Source organism: Nilaparvata lugens, chromosome 3, assembly GCF_014356525.2.
Source record: "Nilaparvata lugens isolate BPH chromosome 3, ASM1435652v1, whole genome shotgun sequence".
Lineage (NCBI taxonomy): Eukaryota > Metazoa > Arthropoda > Insecta > Hemiptera > Delphacidae > Nilaparvata > Nilaparvata lugens.
In genome coordinates, this window is record NC_052506.1 from 77,754,030 (window position 1) to 77,778,208 (window position 24,179).

The 24,179-nt window shown below is 33.6% G+C and overlaps 1 protein-coding gene across 1 annotated transcript; it reads left to right on the forward strand.

The window, feature by feature from the left end:
- Positions 1-1,303: 1,303 nt before the first annotated feature.
- Positions 1,304-23,960, forward strand: LOC120350584 (glycerol kinase-like; the record flags this gene model as incomplete). The annotated part of the gene is given in 8 exon segments (XM_039424698.1): positions 1,304-1,406; positions 6,069-6,179; positions 8,291-8,403; positions 11,275-11,418; positions 12,898-13,103; positions 16,951-17,088; positions 18,296-18,382; positions 21,681-23,960. Coding segments are annotated over 8 exon segments (1,006 nt in total), but the record flags the coding sequence as incomplete, so codon positions are not given.
- Positions 23,961-24,179: the final 219 nt, after the last annotated feature.

A 24,179-nucleotide genomic window follows, 5' to 3' on the forward strand; every position in this document is an offset into this window, starting at 1 on the left:
AAATAACATTCCGATACTATTAAACGTGCAATTTCTGTTTTTACGTTTAGATGTTTTTATGTTTATATACATATATATCTGTATGTGACCGGATCTCGAAAACGGCTCTAACGATTCTCACGGAATTTGGAACAAAGTAGGTTTATGATATGAAGATTCGATTGCACTAGGTCTCAACCCTGGGATAACTCGCTGAAGGACATTAAAAGTATAAATACGTCCTTGGAAATACAGCTGGAAATTTTGTCGTCTGTCAATACCGTAATGGAAGAGAGTGAACAACTGCATGCGAGGGATCATCCAGCTGATCTCACGAGAAGAAAAGTTCAGCAAGAAAAGCTTACATATTATTTTCGTTTATTTTTCTTTTTTTAGAAAACATGTTTACTTCAGAAAGTCAAAAATAGTAACTAGATGCTGTTAGTGTAGAATAGTACATAGTATATTAACAAATTAATATTGTAGCAAACATAGTATATATCATTCTAAATCGAATTCATAGTATATATATTTGTAATTGATGATGAGTTTGCTTTTTGAAGTGTGGATAAATTGTTATTTTGATGAGTGATAGTAGTTTAACCTAGATTTTGATTTGGACTGTAGTATAAATTTGAAAAAGGACAGTTTTGGGCATAAGCCTGTTGTGCCTCCTCATATAACTGTGGAAATAATTGTACGACTCAGAAAATGAATAAATAAATATAAACTATAAATTCAATCTTTCGTTACAAATTTTCTATGCTTTTATACTCGAGAGCGAAGCTCGGTCCCCCGGTATTTTTATTTTATTAGAAAAAATACGACACATTAATAGGGTTACAGGACTAAAAATTCATTGTAGCCTACATTATATCCAACATAGATTATTTGTTAATTTATCTAGTAATTTAAGCGAACATCTCACTTTAAAGTGACTTGATAAATTCTTCTTGACCTCAAACCAACCTGGATATTCCATAGTAAGGGTTTATTCTGGTTCCATCCGAAAATTGGTACGGTGATTCTACCTGATGGTTTTTCCAATCAAGTTTTACACAATTATACATTTTAATATTAAACGTTTTGTAATAATATTCAGTGATTGAATCTTACACCTACTGAACATTTTCACATCCAGTCACACGAAGCAAACGTGTTTACTAAATTTAATAGTGAAAAAGTTCTTATATTGATTGTTTCAATGAACTTAGAATACATTATATACTTGTATTGTTCTATTGCGTTTGAGTTTGTTTCACGATTAGTTTTCAAGAAGTTCCAATATTGCTGGTTTTATCAAGTTTTGTGTTTCAAATTTCAGGTTCTTTGGTATTCCCGAAAATATTCTGCCCGAAATAAGGAGCTCGGCTGAAATCTATGGCCACATTACGTCAGGTGCACTTCTAGGTCTTCCAATTTCGGGAGTGAGTACTGGTTTTGCTAATTATTTTTGTTATTTTCAATTCATATAGAATAGTTGAAAGAATAACACGTTGATCTTGTATTGACTAAACAACTAATCGATCAATACAACCTCTCGATCCAATATCCGATAACCAATCAATACATCATCAACGTCTCTTTTTCCCGTTAGGGCTACTCTTGAATATAAATAAAAATATAAATCCAAGTATCCTTTTAAAAATTTTTACTCACAACATGTTTCGGCTTTATGATGCCGAAAAAAATGAGTGAAAAATTTTAAAAAAGGTACTTAGATGTATATTTTTATTGAATGAAAAAGACTAAGAAATTGTCTATTATTTATATTTTTATTAACAGCATCAACGTCTTATTCTTTCAATTATGGAGAAATACCAAAACATCTCATATCATACAATCAAATTCTTGTTAGATACTCTGATGGTTGTAGGCGTTTACTTCTAATTCATGAGATTTTCACAGTTAAATTCACTTCAAGTTGATTGATTAAAGGTTAAATCAATCTAAAGTAATTTCAAACACATAAGAAAACTAACAAATTCTCAATTTTTTTTATTAGATTCAGCTCAAGTTGTCTGATTAAATATCAAAGTAACTGTCGAGCATACAAACAAACTTATATATCGTCAAACACACACACAAATCCACCAACAGACAATGGCTCCAGTCATCAGTAGGAACTTGCTTCGTTCGCTCAATTATTACTACTGTGATGAGATTCACTTCAAACTGTTAGCTTCTCGTAAAACTAACATTCAACCGGCTTTTGTGCAATCGGAACTTGGTGTTATTCAAAGTTTTGCACTCGGTTGCACAAAAGCTTTTTAAATTTTAACCGTGATTAAAAGCCACAACAACCAACCAGAGTAGCTTTCTTTTAAAAAAGTGGTAAAGCGCCTTCTCTGATTAGTTGTCGTGGCATTTAAGCATGATTAAAATTTAACAGGGTTTTGTGCAACCGGGCCTTGGTGTTGGGCAATTCTGACACTACAAAGTGGATCGAGGATGTCTGTCAAACTTTCTACACTGTAGAGTATTTGAAACATCGTGTAATGTATTCTATAGTGAATAGAATTGAATAGAATTGAATAGAACTTTATTAACATAATTCAGATAAAAGAGAAAATGAAAAATCATTCACAAAAACACCTCGTTTGAAAAATGATTTCAAAATAACATTTCACTGAAATATAGTTTCCGTATACTCCGTATACAAAATCAGTATACTGATTTTGGAATAACATTTCGATAATCTCAATAACACAGTACTCAAACATATAAGCCACACTATTTCACAGCCGCTTTCCGTGATTTTCAACAAATGCTTTGAACAAGGCTACTTCCCTAAACATTTCAAAACCGCCAAGATAAAACCTTTATTCAAGCAAGGAGATCCCTTGGACCAAGTAACTACAGACCAATCAGCCTTATTAGTAATCTAGCAAAAATCATGGAGAAAATTATAAAGAAGAGATTAGTTGTGTATTTGAACAAGCATAAAATAATTGATAAGAATCAATTTGGATTCCAGACTGCGAAAAGTACCGAAGATCCGTTAATTGAATTTTCTAATACTGTTTCACAAAACTTGAATTCCAATTACAAATCTATAGCAGTTTTCCTGGATATTAAAAAGCCTTTGATACTATACCACATAGTTTTCTTTACAATAAACTCGAAAGATATGGCTTTAGGGGAATATTTATAGAACTCATAAAGAGCTACTTGAGAGATAGAACCCAATCTTTAACAATCGACGGACTTACTGATGTCTCCAAAATGACCTCCTACGGTTTGCCTCAGGGAACCAATCCTCTTTATATTATATGTCAATGACTTATTAAAGCTGAAATTAAAAAACGCCACAACTATATCATTCGCAGATGACACTGCAGCTATTTTCCATGGGGAATCTTGGACTGGGGTACATGAAATTGCAGAACAGAACTGTTTGCTCATAAAAAATTGGTTGGACAGAAACACCCTGAGCCTGAACATTGAAAAACCAATTACATCACCTTCGCATTCAATACAACTGGTAAACCTGATGGGAATTTAAATCTGAAACTCCACTCAAACTGCAACAATAACTGCACCTGCCCTACTATAAAAAGAGTCAAAAGTACCAAATATCTAGGTGTCCAAATAGATGAAATTTGAAGTGGGACATACACATAAAATTTATTTGCAGAAGAATGAGATATCTATCCTATAAATTCTACGAAGCAAAAAAAATTCTGAACTCAAAACATCTAAAAATGGTTTACTTTGCACTGGTCCAGTCCATAATTCAGTATGGTATATCCGTATGGGGGGGCTGTTATAATTCTCACTTAGAAGAGAATCTAGTAATCTGGTAATCTGGTAATCTAGTGTGGACCTTTTTATTTATTTTTCTTTATTAAATTAACTATCCTATCATCTCACCTCACCTTTTTTCCTAATCCTTTATTTTCCCTCTCAAGGATTGAAAGCCTTCCTAGTACATGGGTAACCATAGTTGGAAGAGCTTCAATCCCACCCCTTTACACCAAATTCTGAATTAGCATCTTGTACGGACATTTTTGTTTTTTTTTGTACTAATTTTGCTAGTTGTTTATTCTTGTTGTAATTTAATATTACTTGTATTTTATGTATGTGTGTAAAGGAAAATAAATTGAAATTGAAAAATTGAATTGAAACATAATATGTTATTTTTTGATAAAGTAAAAAAAAGTTCTTTCGGCTTGGCCGAAGCCGTCAGCCGGAGTATTCTATAGTGAGGTCCACGTTATAATGGCAGTGGAGAAAGATAGGAGAAAAACGTTGCCGATCCTCTGTCTTGTCAATGCTTTCTATAGACGGTAGCTGATACAGGTTTATTGATGCAATATCAACTGTTCATTCTCGTTTCAAATAATCAATTATATTTTATTAAGCAAGAAATCATATTTTTCAATAATTTCATAATGAATTTTTATAATTAAGATGAAATATTTTGTTAATTAATTATTAATATCGGGGCACCGAGCTTCGCTCGTTATTTTTACTTTCCTTGCCCTATTACCATAGGTAAGGAAAGTATTGCTTTCCAAAAAAATGTAAGGTACCTTAATTTCATGTTTTCTATACGATTCATTACTTTCCTTGCCCTATTACCACATGTAAGGAAAGTATTGCTTTCCAAAAAAATTTAAGGTACCCCAATTTCATGTTTTCTATACATTTCAAGGTCCCCTTAGTCCAAAAACATGATTTTTGGGTGTTGGTCTGTGTGGGTGGGTGTGTGTGTGTGTGTGTGTGTGTCTGTGAACACGATAACTCCATTCCTAATTAACTGATTGACTTGAAATTTTAAACTTAAGGTCCTTATACCATGAGGATCCGACAATAAGAAATTCAATAAAATTCAATTCAAAATGGCGGATAATTGCTAAAAAAATATGTTTTTCACGGTTTTCTTGAAAACGGCTCTAACGATTTTCTTCAAATTTATACCCTAGATAGAAATTTATAAGCCCTATCAACTGACATGAGTCTCATTTCTGGGAAAATTGCAGGAGCTCCGTAATATTCATGAGAAGAATGAATTTTGTTAAATTTCTATCACGATTTTCTCAAAAATGACTTGACCGATTTTTTTCATACCCTGTATAGTTATATACCAGCTCTATTAACTGGCATGAGTCTCCTCCCTGAGAAATTAACAGGGGGTCCACCCCATCCTTGAGAAATTTACTTTGTAACCTCCTTCTCGTGCGTGAGGTAGGTAGGTAGAACAGTTTATTCACAAGAACACATGTCGATATTATTTTATTTGTAGAACAGCTGTTTTGACAACTTTTAAAAAATCCTCAAATTTCATAATTCAAACAAAGGAAAATGTACTCTGAACACAATCACAATAGTATAATCGTAGTTTTAATTATTTAGCCGCCAATCGGCATAATGTTATTCCCTAAATTATCCTCGTTAATGAGGCTTATAGATCAATGAGCAAGGAAAGTTGTGTGAGTTTACCACACCAGATTTTTATTTATTGATAAACAGAACACAATTCTCTAAAACGATCGTGTTTATATTTTACAGCTGGCTATACGTCAGCTTATGATTTCGGGGATGCTATATTTTTATTTTCTACTGAATCATTCGCTCACTTTTTACTATCCACAGACGAAGAAAGTCTCAGCTGTTTCAGCCAAGGATGAATTATTACTCCTTTTAATGTCGTTCAGCGAATTTTCCCAAGGATAAGACCTAGTGCAATCGAATTTTTATATCATAAACCTACTATGTTCCAAATTCGTGAAAATTGTTAGAGCCGTTTTCGAGATCCGTTGAACATAAATAACCAGATATAAAAATATAAACAGATATACAGAAATTGCTCGCTTAATATGATAGGAATTCTACATTGTTAAAAAACGATCTGGCAACAGAGCAAAGCGAGAGAGAGATAGCGCTATCAGCTTTGTTGAATGATAGACAAGGATAGCAATACCATTGCTAATCAAATACTGCCATTATATCGTGGACCTCGCAATACCTGTAAATCCTAATCATCATGTTCATGAAATTCAAAGAGATAACTTTTGTAACTTCAAATGTACATTTTAAAAATATTTTTTCTTTACAATTTGTATAATATATTGTATGCTTTGTAGTGTTTAGGTGACCAGCAAGCAGCTCTAGTGGGACAGATGTGCTTTGAACAGGGTCAGGCCAAAAATACATACGGCACCGGATGTTTCCTATTATACAATACCGGTACACTGGTAAGATTCCTTACTTCTCTAAGGGCCAAGCCACACAAAGCGTTTTTCAGGCGAGTCGGTAGGGCAGTAAGATCTCTGATTTGCCAATTATCAGTTGACTTCTGAACGCCAACCCAATCAGGCAATCGGAGAGCTTTCTGGCCTGCCTACTCGTCTGAAAGAACGCTTTGTATGGCTTGGCCCTTATACTCTAATAATAAATTGATCATTAAACTTGATAAGAATCAATTTCAATCATCAAATAATCAAATTTAGTCAATAATAAGTCATTAATTTAGTCATTAATTTGTTAATTTACTCTCTTTAATTATCCCAATTAATATCATTTTTTTATTCTCGTGTGAACAATAAATTTCAGTGTCCTTAGCTCTCTGCTCTCCTGTCAAATTGAATGCAATAAAGTGAGCATGTTCACACTATTAACTTACGATTTTATTACTCCTCATCTCAAAAAATGTAAAATTGCTTCCAGAATTTTATCGATAAAGGAATACGTAATCTATATCACATGTACATGCGTATTGTACGTGATACTGTATGTGTAACCATGACAGTATGTTCTACTTCTAAGAAGCTACTATTTATAAAAAGCTCCAGTTCAATGTTCATAACATCATACTCAGTTGTATGTTTACTTGAAACTCAATAAAATTTTCAAATATTTCCAAACAACTTCAAAATTTTTTTTTCTATGTTTGGTTTTGAAGCATCTACATTTTAAAATCTACTTTGTGATGTAAGGAGGGAAAAGAACTACTATATGTAATATGTTTTGGTGTTTATGAAGATAAAACAAAAGGTGACCAATCTACCATATAATTTGATGAGTCTTTAACATATTTACATTAAAACAAAACAAGATTAATTTTATTATAAAAAACAATATTGAAAATGAAATTAATGGGGAAACTACTCGCTGCTGCTAAAGATACAATCTTTGTGGTTATGGAAAATATAAAAAGAAAACTCAAAAAGGATAATACCTACCTTTTGAAGATGGCTTTCCCCTTTGGTATTCACTGGTTGAAACGCGACGTTAATTATTAGTTAAAAATCAAATAACTGATCTAATGAAATAGGTTCAGATCCCGTCTTATTCGATAATACAATTCTCTTTAAACTGCCCGAACTGCGACAGGAAAACTGTATTATAAAACAAGAGCAAAATCTATCCTTTTCACCAGAACAGCCGGACTTTACTCACAGTCCTAACGAACGACTCTGCCTCAAAAGCTAAATTTTGGGTATTAATATAAACTCAGTCAATGCCAAACATGAAAGCCATTTCAAGTACATATTTTTATCTGTCGCACAAGCGGCACGTTTGTTATTAGAAACAGAGAGAAGCTAACGTTAATATTGACAACAAATAAAATAAACAATCTTTCTGTCGATGACAAAGAATATCAAAGACAAAATACTGTTCATTGTACTTTTAATTTAAAAACTCTAAAATCCCGATCAATATGAGATACATATATGATTCATATATATTTCCATGACTAGGTGACAGTGAAAATAATTAAGGACTGAACATTTTTTGAAGTGAACAACTACAAGACTTAACTTATTTCGGACTATGTGTAACCTTATCTAAATTTGGGAGAGGAATAGCGCAAGGTTACCTTATTTTTTCTTTCCCTATCATTTTGATGATGCACTTATTGTATGAATCACTAAACATTAAAGAATAAAAAACTTCTTGGCACTTAATATTTTTTATTGATAGATATTCTTCAAATTAGTTATTCCTCCCACGTATCTCCTGATGTTTTTCAAATATATTTCAGAATATGGCTGAGGATTCATAGTAGAGTATCTCACTCTGTAAATACTGAAATTTTTCCTATTTATAGAATGATACTCTCATAATCCTGTAATTAAAAATTGAAATTCAAGTACCCTTTTTACAATTTTCTATTCACAACATGTTTCTGTTTTAATTTATATTCAAGAGTAGCCCTAACGGAAAAAAAACAATTTGATGGCGAATCAACCTAATATAATTCTGAATTCTGTATATTTATTACAGTACTATTTCTAAAATATATATAAATTTGAAATACTGTAATGTTCTACATTTATCCTGAAATAAATGGATTTGTTTGTAGATTGTGCAGTCAACTCACGGCCTGTTGACAACTGTTGGTTATCAGCTGGGCAAAAAGGCACCTGTTATCTACGCACTGGAAGGCTCAATAGCTATTGCCGGCGTTGCTATGAGGTAATTCAACGATTTGCATAATTAAAGAGACTTCAAATGCTGTCAAAAATCCACTTTATTTAAATAAAAAATAGTGAACAGTAGACCTCGCGTTCAGTAAGTTAAATTGACCTGTTGTTATGTTTTCTCATAAATTAATACATAATTTATCAATTTAAAATGTCTAGAAAAAATCCTAAATAAACATAGAGCTTTCTGTCCTATCGTACCGTGATGTGTCGTCCCGGAATGTGAGTGTGAGCGCTGTTAACAGGTCTGGCTGCAACCTTCTACAACGTTGATGGAAAGATACATTTTCAAGATGTTCAATGTTTTTGAACGGGTAGTATCATAGCCACCTCTAACACAAGGCCCCAATAATACATGATTAATACATGATTGGTGAAAAAGATTAAAAAAAATAACAGCTGATCTTTTTCACCAATCAAGTATTAGATTGTAGGCCTACACTGCGACATTGTAATATCGTAGGCCGCGGCCTTGTATTAGAGGTGGCTATGATTATAGTCAACTAATGTCTACTAGTGTTGATGGAAAGATACATTTTCAAGATGTTCGATGTTTTTGAACGGATAATATTATAGTCCACTAAACAGCTGATTTATGATGAATAATTATTCTATAGTCTGATTTTCACTCTAATATTGGCGTATGAAGGTGGCTCCTTTTTCCTTTTATATTATCCTTGAAATGCAAAATTTCCAAAAACCTTGTATATACGTCGACGCGCAATTTAAAAAGGAACATACCTGTCAAATTTCATAAAAATCTACTATCGCGTTTCGCCGTGAATGCGCAACATATAAACATTTAAACATTAAGAGAGAAATGCCAAACCGACTTGAATCTTAGACCTTAGACCTATTACATAACAACAGATCAATGTAACTTACTGAGCGCGAGGTCTACTGTTCACAGAACTAGTAGTGTAGCGGCGAAGCTAGGGTAGAAGGAAGCGGAGACATGCTTTATTTCAACACTCTCTGCTACACTCTACCTTCACCGCTCCTCTATGTTTCGACCTTTATTGAACAAGCGTCAGCGAGTTCTCAATTTTGACTTACTGATGGCTAAAGAAGTTGTCCGTCTGTTTGTATGTTCTGTAATAACTTTAGAAAGAATTTATCAATCAGCTTCAAATTTTGAACACGTATTCTTCGAACCTTTCTACAGGTTAAGTTCGTTGGGCAACAAATTTGACTCACTCCGTCGTCCTTTTTCAGGATATAAAAATAACATTGAAAGTGCATAAGGAAAAAGTTTGTTGTGATTTATCATTTATTCAACTGAAAAATTCATTGTATGCAATTATTATTCCTACAGTTTTTCCATTCATTCATAACATCAGATGAGACTATTTGGAAGCTATCACACTGATAGTCCCTCATTCATTGCATGTGGGACATGAATTGCTGGCACATGATTTCAGTTGGTTAATATTAATAGTCCCTCATTCATTACATGTGGGACATGAATTGCTGGCACATGATTTCAGTTAGTTAATATTAATAGTCATTCATTCATTACATGTGGGACATGAATTGCTGGCACATGATTTCAGTTGGTTAATATTATACAACATAATTCACAACTATTACATCAACAAATTTATACGGGTTGAGATATCAATGTGCGGTTTCCTTCATTCATTTTCTCTTGTATCGAAATCATGTATCACACGACCTTTTTCCAATTAAAAGGAATGAATTTGGTTTCATTTATGAGGGTCAAAGATGTTGCAACAGAGTTATTTTTCATTTCAAATGGGATCCCCAATAAAACCTATCGTCAAATTATTCTTCTAAAGAAATACTACCTGTCTCCATCATTTCCACCAAATCGGTTATAATAAAAGTTGCGGTGTCAAAGATTAAATAGAACGAGTTTATGAGCGAGTTATCCAACCCAAGGGGTGACTATTCTTATTTATATTTCCTTTTTTCAGTCATGTTGCCTGTAGTGTAGGGTCATGCTGCTATAGTGAGGCCCACGTAAAGGTGCGTACAGATATACGAGCCGCGAACATGAGCAATTCACCTTCAATCAGCTGATTATATCTGTATTTTTACAGAAACGGTAAGATACATTTATAAAAAGCTTGGCATCAGCTGATTAAAAGTGAATTGATCATGTTCGCGGCGCGTAAATCTGTACGCACCTTTATACTGGCAGTGTTTGATTAGCAATTGTATTGCCACCCTTATCTATCATTCAACAAAGCGGATAGCACTATCTCTTTCTCGCTTTGCTCTGTTGCCAGATCGTCTTTTAAAAATGTAGAATTAATAACTAATTAACAAAATATTTCATCTTAATTATGAAAATTGCTTAATAAAATATAATTGATTATTTTAAACGAGAATGAAATAACATTAATAAACCAGTATAAGCTTCGGTCTATAGAAGGCATTGACAAGACAGAGGATCGGCAACGTTTTTCACCACTGCCATTATAACGTGGACCTCTTTATTGCATTAATAGTTTATTCTTGTTAATCACTATAGTTCCGCACTGTTGTTAAATCTTTTTTCACTATAAAAAGATACAATGAACTCCTTGAGATTTTGTTCAACACCAATTTTCATTTGTTCAGTTTAAAAATATCCCCTCTATTGACTGTGGAAGAACGAGCCAAAATTGTTGTTCTCCTATCTCTATCCACTGCCATTATAAAGTGGACCTCACTATAGGTTTAAAAGTAGGTTATTGAAATTAGGTACTACACGTTCAAACATTGAGATTTTGGGAATTGTTTAGTTGATGTATTTATTGTTATTCTATGTTTTGTAGTGTTGACGTTGTTGTAACATTTTAAAATGTTCTTAACAATAGATTATTTTGAATTTTGCATGCGTGTTTCTGCGTGACAGGTGGCTGCGTGACAACCTGCACCTGCTGAAGCGTGTGGAGGACTCAGCTGGGATGGCGGGTCGCGCCCGCAGCACTGGTCACGTGGTATTTGTGCCCGCCTTTTCCGGCCTCTATGCGCCCTACTGGCGCCAGGATGCTAGGGGGTCAGTGATCAAATATTAAGTTGGATTATATTGGGTTGAATTGATCTTATTACTTCAACTTTGCCCACAACACTAGAAATGTTTCAAAATGTAAATATGAAGATCTGTATAAGATAGATATGTATCTATCAAACACTTGAAAACGTTGACGTTTTGCACTTTCTTTCTATATTGAGATGTACTGAAAATAAAATGAACATATTTTTTTTGGAGTTAGAATATTTTCAAAATTTTTAGATTTATAGTAAGATTTACATTAAGGTTCACCTGATCAACATTCATTTGCTATCCTTGTCTGTCATTAAACAAAGCAGATAGCTGTATTCTTCTCTAGCTCTGCACTATTGCTAAATCTTTAGTGGACTATTTATAAATTATGTAAAACTAAGAAATTATTCAATCTCTCAATAGCTTTATTCAACACAAACACACAATAACAATACAAATAAAAAACAATACAAATCTCTAATAAAAATACTAAAAAACAGGCGGGGTGTGCTGAAATGAAAGAAAGTAGGAAAAATGCCTAGTTTATAGTTTACTATAGTGTACTATAGTTTACCATGTCAAACTTCAATTATTATGAAAATGTAGGCCTATTATTGAAGCAGTGATTAGAATTTATAATTCCTATTGAATAATGAATTACTATGGGAATATCGGGATTACGGTGGGAGTGATAGCTCTGGGTGAGTGCCAACATTTCTAGCTCATAAAACTTTTCACCCGACCTATACACTAATTAGTGATCATTTGTTATAGTAAAATTTATAAAGTTAGCAGAATCTTATTGGCAGGTTATTTCTGTAGAAATAACATTTTATAAAATGTACAGCATATTTGTATACCTGCATATTTGAACAGCATATTTGAAATAACCTGCCAATAAGATTTTGCTAACTTTATAAATTTTACTATAACAAATGATCACTAATTAGTGTATAGGTCGGGTGAAAAGTTTTATGAGCTAGAAATGTTGGCACTCACCCAGAGCTATCACTCCCACCGTAATCCCGATATTCCCACAGTGTTCTTCAAATTTCAATGTGTTATGGCTGCACAGTGTGATCTGATTGATGTATTGTGGCTGCACAGTGTGAACTGATTGATGTGTTGTGGCTGCACAGTGTGATCTGATTGATGTGTTGTGGCTACACAGTGTGATCTGATTGATGTGTTTTGGCTGCACAGTGTGATCTGATTGATGTGTTGTGGCTGCACTGTGTGATCTGATTGATGTGTTGTGGCTACACAGTGTGATCTGATTGATGTGTTTTGGCTGCACAGTGTGATCTGATTGATGTGTTGTGGCTGCACAGTGTGATCTGATTGATGTATTGTGGCTGCACAGTGTGATCTGATTGATGTGTTGTGGCTGCACAGTGTGATCTGATTGATGTGTTGTGGCTGCACAGTGTGATCTGATTGATGTGTTTTGGCTGCACAGTGTGATCTGATTGATGTGTTGTGGCTTTGCAGTGTGATCTGCGGCATAACAGAGGAGACGTCGAAGGAGAACATAGTGAAGGCGGCACTGGAGGCGGTGTGCTTTCAGACACGTGACATCCTGGAGGCGATGAACGCCGACTGTGGCATACCCCTCACGAGGCTGCTCGTCGACGGCGGCATGACAATCAACAACTATGTCATGCAGACACAGGCCGACCTGTGCGGTATACCTGTCGGTCAGTATCACACATCATAGAGAAAACTTTGCATAAGAAGATATCCTATGTTTTGTAGAAGTCATTCAAAGTTTGGAAGTTTTGTATCAAATTATGGTGTATGTATCAATTTGAGATGATACTGTATCATATTGTGTTGATACCATGAATGAAAATACAAATCTGAGTACCCTTTTAAATTATTTTGTCACGACATGTTTCGGCTACTAATGCCATTTTGATTTGAAAATAAATAAATACTGATGGAAGATTCTTATTTTTGATCATATGTTAGTATATTCATATTCTAATGTAGCCGATTATTTGACATGAATTTTCACAATCCGAGAGCATCTATTATTTAAAAATTAGAAGTGTCGACGATGGTGAAAATTCATGACAAGTAAAATTGGACTGAAAAATGTATGCCTCCTGGCAGTCGGTTACGAGGACAGGACCTGGAACTATCTACAGCAGATAATCGGGCCCGGCTCTTCCCTTCTGTTAAGAGACACTATTTTCCTGGTTCAGTAAGTTACTTATATTATCAATTTTATCAATATATTTTTTATTGAAGGCAAATCCTGTAATTATTATTCTATTGTTTATTCAAAAGGTATTCTTAATATTTTATTTTATTGAAACTTTCAGTTTTCAATTAAATTAAATCGATTATTTAGTTCTCCAATAAATTATTTGTTTTGTTTATTCTTTTAAATTATAGTTCCTTTACTCATGAGTTATAGAGTTAGATCAATTTAACCTCTCGCAAGCCAAGCGATTCCCCCATTATACATTGTTACTATAATAGCAGCTCATTACCATAATGTCTAGCTAATTTTATTAAGTCAACTTTGAATTAGTTGATTTTTCTCACAACCCTAAATACCAGCTCAATATCATACCTAATATAAGCGCAATTACCAATAACAATTACCCCATTACAATATGCTTTTATAAACTAGGACTGTAAATTTTGGATTTAAATTTGGAATCTATCAAAAATAGGGTTATACTTCCATCAGTATTTATTTATTTCCAAATCACTTGAAATTGGAAGTGGCATTAGTAATCGAAACATGTTGAGACAAAATAATTTTAAAGGGAACTCAGATTTACATTTTTATTTATATTAAATGTAGACCTAAAGAAAAAATACAATGTGTTGATACTGTATCATGTTTGGTGATACAGTATCATTTATGGTGTGTGGCGAGCATGGCAGTGCTCTTCAGTAACGCTGCCACCACCAGGTTTTAAGGGTCCTGGGCCCTGCTACTTTTATAGGATAGTTATTAAATAAATACGCAAATTCACCAAAACAATCTCAATCTATTGGAAAAATCCCATAACAAACATATTTATTAGAACAACTCCGCTGTTCTAATAATATCAACCTATGTGAACTGGGTGTTAGAATTGTTACATGTGATATCCCATGATATAGGTCGTTTATGTTCCAAATTTGAAGCCGATTTCTTGTTAACTCACTCTTGTTAACACTGTCGATCAGCGTCACCATAGAGAAAACCTGGCATAAGAATATATCCCATGGTTTGTAGGATTCATTCAAAGTTTGGAAGTGTTGTATCAAATTATGGTGTTGTGTATCAATTTGAGATGATACTGTATCATATTTATTGATTTATCTATCCAATGATTCACAAAACACAATTCATTAAAATGATTAGGGAAGGGCCAACATACACAGCCCAAAACTTCTCCTTTCCTGAATTTTTATATTGTGTTGATACTGTATCATGTGTGGTGATACTGTATCATTTATGGTGATATCCCATGGTATAGGTTCGTTTATGTTCCAAATTTCAAGCAGATTTCTTGTTAACTCACTGTCGACTAGTGTTATTACGGTTTTGGCCGGGTAGAGAAAAGATAGCATAAGAAGATATCCCATGGTATAGGGTGTTTATGTTTCAAATTTCACTGTTAATACACGATGGTCCTAGTAGCTATTTTTCGTGAAGCTATGTAACGCTGGTAGACTCTTAGGCTCAACTCACACTTACTGCAACTCTAGTCTCTTCTCGACGCAGCATGTGTTTTCATTATTATTATTATTATTATTATTATTATTATTATATTATTATTATTATTAATGGTGACGTCGCAGAGACTAGAGTCGACTGGTCTGAGTGTCACCATTTGGAAACACACGCTGCGTCGAGAAGAGACTAGAGTTGCAGTCTCTTCTCGACTTGAGTCAGTTAAGTGTGAGTTGAGCCTTTGTGTAGTTACACACACATTGACTTTTGGACGTACGGTTTTCTGCCGTCTTTATAAATTCTATTAGATTAAACAGATGATGCTTGTCAAGTCCCGCTTAATCTGTTAGGAATCATTGGGACGAATTTAGTTGAAAACTGGACGTAATGTAATTTTGAAGTATTGAAAATAGGCCTATAACCATCCTCTTTAAATATAAGAATCTATATTCAAAATTTCAAGTTAATCAGTTCAGACGTGATGATGCGTCATTCGTATATTTCCTATCTCTTATACATGTATAAACCATTTCTTTTCTTTATTGTATTATAGATTATGAGCGCAGGGCTTAGCGAATCCTTGCAAATCCTTAGCGAGAAACGCGCGATTGTCGCGCAGAGAATAAGTATGTATGCAGCTTTAGGGCCGTTTGCACAGTATAGATTGCTAAACTCCATTAAGTTAATCGAGTTTAAGTTAATCTGAAAGTTTAAACTTCAATCGGGTTTCTCAGTGCATTTACTAATCCAGTTTAAGTTAAACTAGTTTAGTGTTAAGTTGGTAATCGTTTATAATATCAGGAAGGGTAATTTTTACAGGAAATTTGCTATTTGTTTACAAACCATCAGTAAATTGAGGTTATTTAGCTACTATTTCCTGGTTCAAAATCCACAGAGCTGTAAGCTGTACGGTAATAAAAGTGAAAAGCGATCTTATTCAAAAAATGATGAAATGCTATATTACTATTAGAAACAAACTTATATTTTAGTTGGCACCAAAAAATATAATCCAGAATGTAAGATAAAAACCTCATTTTATTAGGAAAATATACTTAAATCTACTACGGTCTTTCTTGTTTATTAGAAAATCTCTCAAAAGCAAAATATCTCAGTTATGTGTTATTAAAAACATGTTTTCTATTCAAAGACCACAGATAAAAATTGTCTTATTCTTTATCAAGTGGTTTATTCAATCAAATATTAAATTGACACTTGCTTTACTCAAGCAAAACCGTTAAAAAAGTCTCTATCATCCCAGAAATTTTAATGATTTGTCTTTTGCCCAATTTTTCTCAGTTCCAAAATTTCTTCGCAGTCATTTATCTGTGCTATATCAATCGCATCAAAAACTTCTATCAATTCCTGTCAATTCGATCAATAATGATTCACTATAACCTAAATAATTATCGTCTACAGAAGCATTAAAAACAAACGTCGAAAAATAATTTACTATTAGCTGTTTCCCCATCAAATCTTACAGATGTCCAGTTAATCCAAATTATTTGGTTTAAACCTCCTGTTTTGGAGGTTTAAACTTTCCCAGAGTATAAACTCAATACAGAGTTTAAACTGATACTGCGCAAACGGAATATTTTAGTTTAAACTAAAAAATCCAGATTTGGTTTAAGCTTTAGCTTAAACTTACACTGTGAAACGCCCCTTACAGTTGTAAATTTTAATCTATGTTCTCTAATTATTTGATTAATTGATTTAGTATGTTCTCTAATTGAATATGTGTTTACTTTGAGCAGACAAAAAGCAGTATAGACTGTGAGTTTTTTGTCATTTCTAGCTTTTCAGTTGTAGAGTTTAGTGTGTTCATTGATTTGTGTGATGTTGATGTGCTGATGTGTGTTGTTTTGCAGTGCGCCCGGTGATGACTGAAACGACGGCGCTGGGCGCTGCTATGGCGGCCGGGTGCGCGGACGGCATCAAGGTGTGGGACATCCATAACATCCACGCCGTGCCCAACGACACCTTCCATCCATCCATCACCGAAGATGGTATTAAATCTCAAACATCATGTATTGTTCGTGATATCATATTATTATTATCGCTTTATTGAATGATAGACAAGGATATAGTGAGGTCCACGTTATAATAGCAGTGTGTGATTTGCAATGGTGTTGCTACCCTTGTCTATCATTTATGAAAGCAGATGGCGCTATCTCTTTCACGCTTTGCGATGTTGTCTTTGCGATAGTTTATCAACAATGTAGAAATTCAACTAATTGACAAAATATTTAATCTCAATCATGAAAATTTATTATTACTTCTTTAAAAATATATTTTCTTGACAAATAAAATATGATATACCAGTATCAGCTGACAACCCTTTCCTCCTATCTTCCTACACTGCCATTATAACGTGGACCTCACTATAGAGTCACTTGACCCACTAAAAGCTTGTGTCACCCAGTTCACCCAACAATTAGACGAAATGGGTTGTGAAAGCTTTGACACTGTAATTTCAATCCTCACGACATTGGAACGACATCGTGTCGGTGTCATGTCGTCGCAAAATCGTTGTGTTTGAAAATGGCCATTGGCAGAATGAAAATGTCTTAAAACCCAATGGTACTTTTTTCTTGTGAAACGATGAGGATTGAAGAATTCTTGAATAGAATATTAAATTTGATTCAAAACTCAAATATTTATTTATTTAATCAATGACAATTACACAACTTACAGAAAAGTACCACAGGCTTATAAGCCCAAAACGGTTCCAATTCTAATTTATACAACAGTCCAAATGTAGCTAGGTTATGTGGCACTTCAGCATTCTTCAATTACACACTCAATTTACAATTCAAAACACACAAAAATCATTTTAAAATTTAAAAAATACTTCTAAATTGAATTAAATAAATTACAAATATTCAGAAAACTTTGAACTTTGAAAATACTATAAAGTTTTGAGACCGAAAAGACAAACACACTATTTAGAACTTATCACAATGATGGCATTTTATTCAAAATATCATTAATAAGGAAATCATTTCGTGATTATTTTCAATAAAATAAATTAGCAATTCCTGAATTTTCATGTATGTAGCCTAGTCTAGTTAAGTGCAGTACCTTATATTATTTTTTGTGAAGCTTTAAATCCATTCATTTATTCAAAAATTCATTTTGTTTAGTAAACTTACCTTGAGGTAGATTTTCGCCTGACATATTAAACGCATTTTTATGCTTTCCTTTATTTTCCAGCTAAAGACGTTCGATATGCCGCGTGGAAAATGGCCATAGAACGAAGTCTTGGCTGGGATCTTAAGACTGTACCCAACGATTCCATACGTAAGTTTTTTATAGTTACTTTTTAAAGCAGCTCTTAGTTACTTTCTATACTGTAGTTGCTTTGCACATCTTCATAGTTACTGGTCCTATACTATAGTCCTGCTACTATTATCAAATGTTATACATCACACCCATAAATTTAAATTATTAAACGAAATTCCAATTAAATGCTGTAAATCAGCCCGGAGACTTCTGCTACTGCAAATATTGACAACAGGGTAAACAGCTAGATGGAAATTCGATGAGCGCTACTATTCAAAAATTATTTGTCAGCCCAGGAATCAAACCCAGTACCTACTAATTGCCGGTCAGGAATGCTTACCCTAATATCAAACTGCTAATCTCTGGATAGCAGCGCTTATTTTATACGAAGCCAATAGCGGCCAGCCAGTCTACAGATAGAAATAAATTGGAAGTTTCATTTGTTAAATGCTAATTAATGAATAATTATTATTAAACGAAATTCCAATTAAATGCTGTATATCACCCCGAAGACTTATGCCGCTCATCGAATTTCCATCTAGCTGTTTACCCTGTTGTCAATATTTGCAGTAGCAGAAGTCTCCGGGGTGATTTACAGCATTTAATTTGGATTTCCGTTTAATAATAATTAATTATTCATTAGTATTTGAATAATTGCAATATCAAAGTTATTTCCATCTGTGAATGTAGTTTTATCCATCCAGTATAGGTCTATAAGCAGTCAAACCATGTAGTGTTATTTATTCATTTACTTTTGCAAAGACACAAATCAAATCAATTGATTCAAGTTATATTATTTGAGTTTAATCACTCCTTGGTTAAGTGATAGAGTGGACATTAATGTCCAAACTTCGCTACGTCAAAAATAAATGAGTCATTCTATTCTATTCCTTCTGTGAAATTAAAATCAGTTATTTTATAGTATTGTACGAGTCTTTTAAGCATTCGAATATTTTAAAGTATCAATAGGCAACATTGTTTTAATCTAGTCTTAGTTGAAACTTGGTGTAATTGCTGTATTTCTGTTTCATTTGCTACGTAGGATCTCTTCAAAATCTGCCACCTTTTTCTCCACTGCAATTATTACGTGGGCCTCACTATTGCATTAATAGTTTATTCTTGTTAATCACTATAGTTCCGCACTGTTGTTAAATCTTTTGTATACTATAAAAAGATACAATGAACTCCTTGAGATTATGTTTAACCAATTTTCATTTGTTCAGTTTTAAAATGCCCCCTCTCTTGACTGTGGAAGAAAGAGCCGAAATAGCAGCTCGTTATGAGGTCTGGGGATCTGTGGTGCGAGTACAAAGGTGGTGGAGGGCTGAACGAGGGATCCATGCAAAACTGGATGCAAAAAACTGAGTTCTTTCTTAAGAATCGTTGCAACAGAGTAATGTGAAAGACCACTTTCTCGAGATCCTTGACGCATTGATTTCTAAGGCTCCTCATGAACATTTCACAAACTCTGTGAACATTCTCTGCTGTCCTTGACGTTGATGGTCTTACTGAATGTCTTGCATCTGCGACACTTCCTGTTGTTAGTAATTTTAAATGAGAATTTTTAACAGTTTTTGCATCCAGTGTTGTTGCATGGATCCCTCGTTCAGCACTCCACCACCTTTGTACTCGCACCACATATCCCCAGACCTCATAACGAGCTGCTATTTTGGCTCTTTCTTCTACAGTCAAGAGAGGGGGTCTTTTTAAACTGAAGAAATGAAAATTGGTGTTAAACATAATCCCAAGGAGTGCTCTATCTAACAATTGTAGTCCTAATTCATAAATAAAGAAATTATAGCTGTATAAAAATAGGGAGTGACTTTCAGACACTCTGTATGTCTAGCCTACTTATTTTTGTACCTACTGTATATGTTTGTTTTTTTTATAACCCATGCATTTGTACTGAAGCATGTTGAAAACAATCTAATATTTAACCTGTGATTGAATATACAATAAATCTGTTCCATCAGAATATTTCACTCAAATACAATATTCCGATTGGACATGAAGTAAGGTTAAGTATGCTTCCATTTCCACTGTAATGTTTTCAGATTTTGGTTTCCTTGAATGACTTCTAATGCTAACAGTATGGCTAATAATACATCTAACTATTAAGGGCGGATTCCAACATCTGGGACACTAACATACTAAATAAACTTGGGACACACATTAAGCTTCGGTTAACGTGTGTGGTTCTTTGAACCTTTGGATACTTGAATCCGTCCCTTCAAAAACATAACATAACACAGTCTCACTATAGATTTACTATAATCTATACTATAATTGACCGAGCAAAGTGAGGTCTAAGAATCAAGTCGACGGTTTGGCATTTCTCTTGATGTTTAAATGTCTATATGTTGCGCATTTACGGCGAAACGCGGTAATAGATTTTCATGAAATTTGACAGGTATGTTCCTTTTTTAATTGCGCGTCGACGTATATACAAGGTTTTTGGAAATTTTGCATTTCAAGGATAATATAAAAGGAAAAAGGAGCCTCCTTCATAAGCAAATATTATAGTTAAAATCATGCTATAGAATTATTCATCATAAATCAGCTGACAAGTGATTACACAGACGCGTGGAGAAGCTAATTTATTGCTGTATTTCCATAAGGTCTATAGTTTCAATCAGGTTCTTGTGGATGAGTATACTGCGTGAGGTCTACTGTTCACAGAACTACTAGTAAAGAAAAGAACTAGCTTACACACGTACAGGATAGGAAAACTGTTTGACGCATTATCACGTCTGAACTACTGGACTGATTAACTTGAAATTTTGCGTATAGATTCTTAATAAACCGAGGATGGTTATTGGCCTATTTGAAATTCTTCAATATTTTATTACGTCAAGTTTTCAGTTTATTAAGTTCTAGATCCTTGCGGACCACGGGTTACCTAGTCTATAATAGGGAGTCTATAAACGGGTTGCTAGTCTATAATATAATAAAACTTGCCTTAGACACGTACGGGATAGGAAATAAGAAATTAGGCTAACTTAATATTGTCAGAATTTCTTATGAATAGCACGAATGCTCTCTATTCCCCCAACGTTGACAATTTGCAGTGAATCGCATTATAAGTATTTTTTTCTCTATTAATCTTGATGAATTTCCAAATTTGGGAAAGAAACCGTTTTGGGCTTTAATCCTGTTATTCCTTTCCCAATCATTTATAGTTAATAATGATATTGTATCTATAAATTTATAAATAAATAAATTATTGTCTTATCATTTGATTATTTTTTATCAGTGTTTCTGTATCAACTCGATATTTTCCATTAGATTGCCTTGTTCAATTTGTTGTTTTAATCAGTTTCAGATATCAGCAACCAAATAATTTCAGCGATTCCAGCCGGCTTTTTCATTTTGACGAGTGTGGCGCTGCTGCACATCGCCAAAAAAATGAAATGCAGATGAAAGTGCCTCACAAAAGCCAAGAATGAGATGAAAAAGGCAGAACGAAGGCAGTAGGAAGAGAAAAGGAAAGAACAAAGTGCCACTTTGATAATAACCAGTGTGAGCTTGAACTAGTCCGTTTATTTATTGAGTATTTATTTGATATATTTTAGGCGAAGCGTGTATTTTGATAGCTGTCATAGATTAGTGGAAATAGGTTGTGCAAAACAACGCTTATTATAAATTATTGCTAAGGCTTATTTTGTTTGTTTTATGAGGCAGAATTATTGATGATCCAATTCAAAAGGTAATAGTTGGAAAATTTAAATTCTAGGATTCGATTCATAAGGTTAACTGCCCATTAGTTTGCAAATACACATTTCAAGATTTGTTCCAAAAGGTAATAGATAAGGTTCTGTTAGTTTGAAAACTGCAATTTTAGGATCCGATTCAAAAGGTCAACTGCCCATTAGTTTGCAAATATACATCTCAAGATTCGTTTATTATAAATTATTGCTAAGGCTTATTTTGTTGGGTTTATGAGGCAGAATAATTATGGTTAATCCATTTCAAAAGGTAATAGTTTGAACATTTAAATTTTAGGATTCGATTCAAAAGGTTAACTGCCCATTAGTTTGCAAATATACATTTCAAGACTCGTTTCAAAAGATAATAGATAAGGTTCTGTTAGTTTGAAAACTGAAAAGTTAGGATTCTATTCAAAAGATTAAATGACCATTAGTTTGCATATATACATCTCAAGATTCGTTTCAAAAGGTAATTGATAATTGTTTGTTAAGCCAGGTTTACACGTGGGTGGGCCATGTGAGTCATGTTTCTTTTACCGTCCTTATAGTTTATATTAGATTGAACGTAACTTGGCAAATACATGATGTGTTCATCATAAGTTTGTAAAGGTCTGTTTAAACAGGTAGAATTTATAAGGACGGAAAAAGAAGCATTTTGTAGTTAACTCTGGTGTAAACGTGGCTCAAATTGAAAAAATTAACGTTAGGTTAATAAAAGAAATTGGATTGATTAATGCCCGTATGCAGATAGGCTCAACTCACACTTAAGCGATTCAGGTCGAGAAGAGACTCGACTCTAGTCGAGAGCATGTGTTTCCAAGTGTCACTCAGACCAATCGATTCTAGTTTCGAGTTGAGCCATACTCAGTTAAACGGAGATATGTCAGCTGTTCGTTTAAACCCCGAATTTAAACGTGGTTTAGCGTTAAACGTTGGTGCATATGGCCGTTATACAGTCGAAAATTTAAATGTAAGGTTCAGTTGATTTCAAACTATAAATTCCAAAAGTTGAAAGAATGTTCGTATAAGTTGATTTTAAAGCAGAAAATTTTAAATTTCAAGATTTGAAAGATTTATGCCTGGTTGCAGTGTCGTCACATAAAGTTAAAAACAGGCAATTAACTCATTTACGAAGCCATAAATTCACTTTCTGTTGCACAGATGACAAAGTAAACTATAGCTCCCATAAAACTAAAAACGCCCAATTAGACACATGATTTCGTTGCACAGTCGTCAGAAAGAGCTTATTTTTGTCTCCAGTAGCTAAAAACGGTCAGTTAAGTTATGGGCCCGAAGTCGTGCTGTTAAATCCAATATCTACTCTCGCCAAATGCATTTTAGAGGTTGTGATAGCTTTTTTTTTAAAGATGTTTACGAAAATCCATCTGTATATAAGTAAATTATTTTTTCTCTCCCTATGTTTTTTCAAGTTGTTTATAGCCTCCAAATCGCTAAATATGGTGAGAAAACTCGCCAAAAGCCAAGAGTCACCACATTGTTCATCAATTTTATGTGAGGTCTTTTAGGTCTGTTCACAGTGATGTCGATTGAAACTTTCCCGATTCCAAGACATTAGTTGGATAGAAGTGTATACGGAAAAACGTTAATAGATCTACAGTGTGACTTATGTGTGATGCTAATTTGAGATATAGCTAAATGGGCTTCGGCAAACGACTGTGCAATGACCAACCATTTATGTCAGTGATTTTAAACTATGTCTCACTTAGCTATATTTGATTTTATGTAACAACTCTGCAACCGGGCATTAGTTTTGTTTTTAGCAGAGTTTGTACAAAGATTGATCAGCAAAGTGAAATTAAGTTTAAACGATTAGCACTCGTTGAATTGAAATAATAATTGATGTTATTTATAAGGAATGTTAGAAGTTTGAAGAGGATATCACTTTGAGAAGCCTATTATTGTTATCTTAACTTGAAATAATCGTAGTTGAGAATAAATAAAAAATATAACAGTTTCAAGAAAACAATGAAATATCATACCAAGCATTCATTTAATCGCTAGATAAATCAAATTATAACTTTGGTGATAGATTCATTTGAAACTGTCAGCATTGGATAAATGGGAAGCATTGATGCTATTCATTGAGG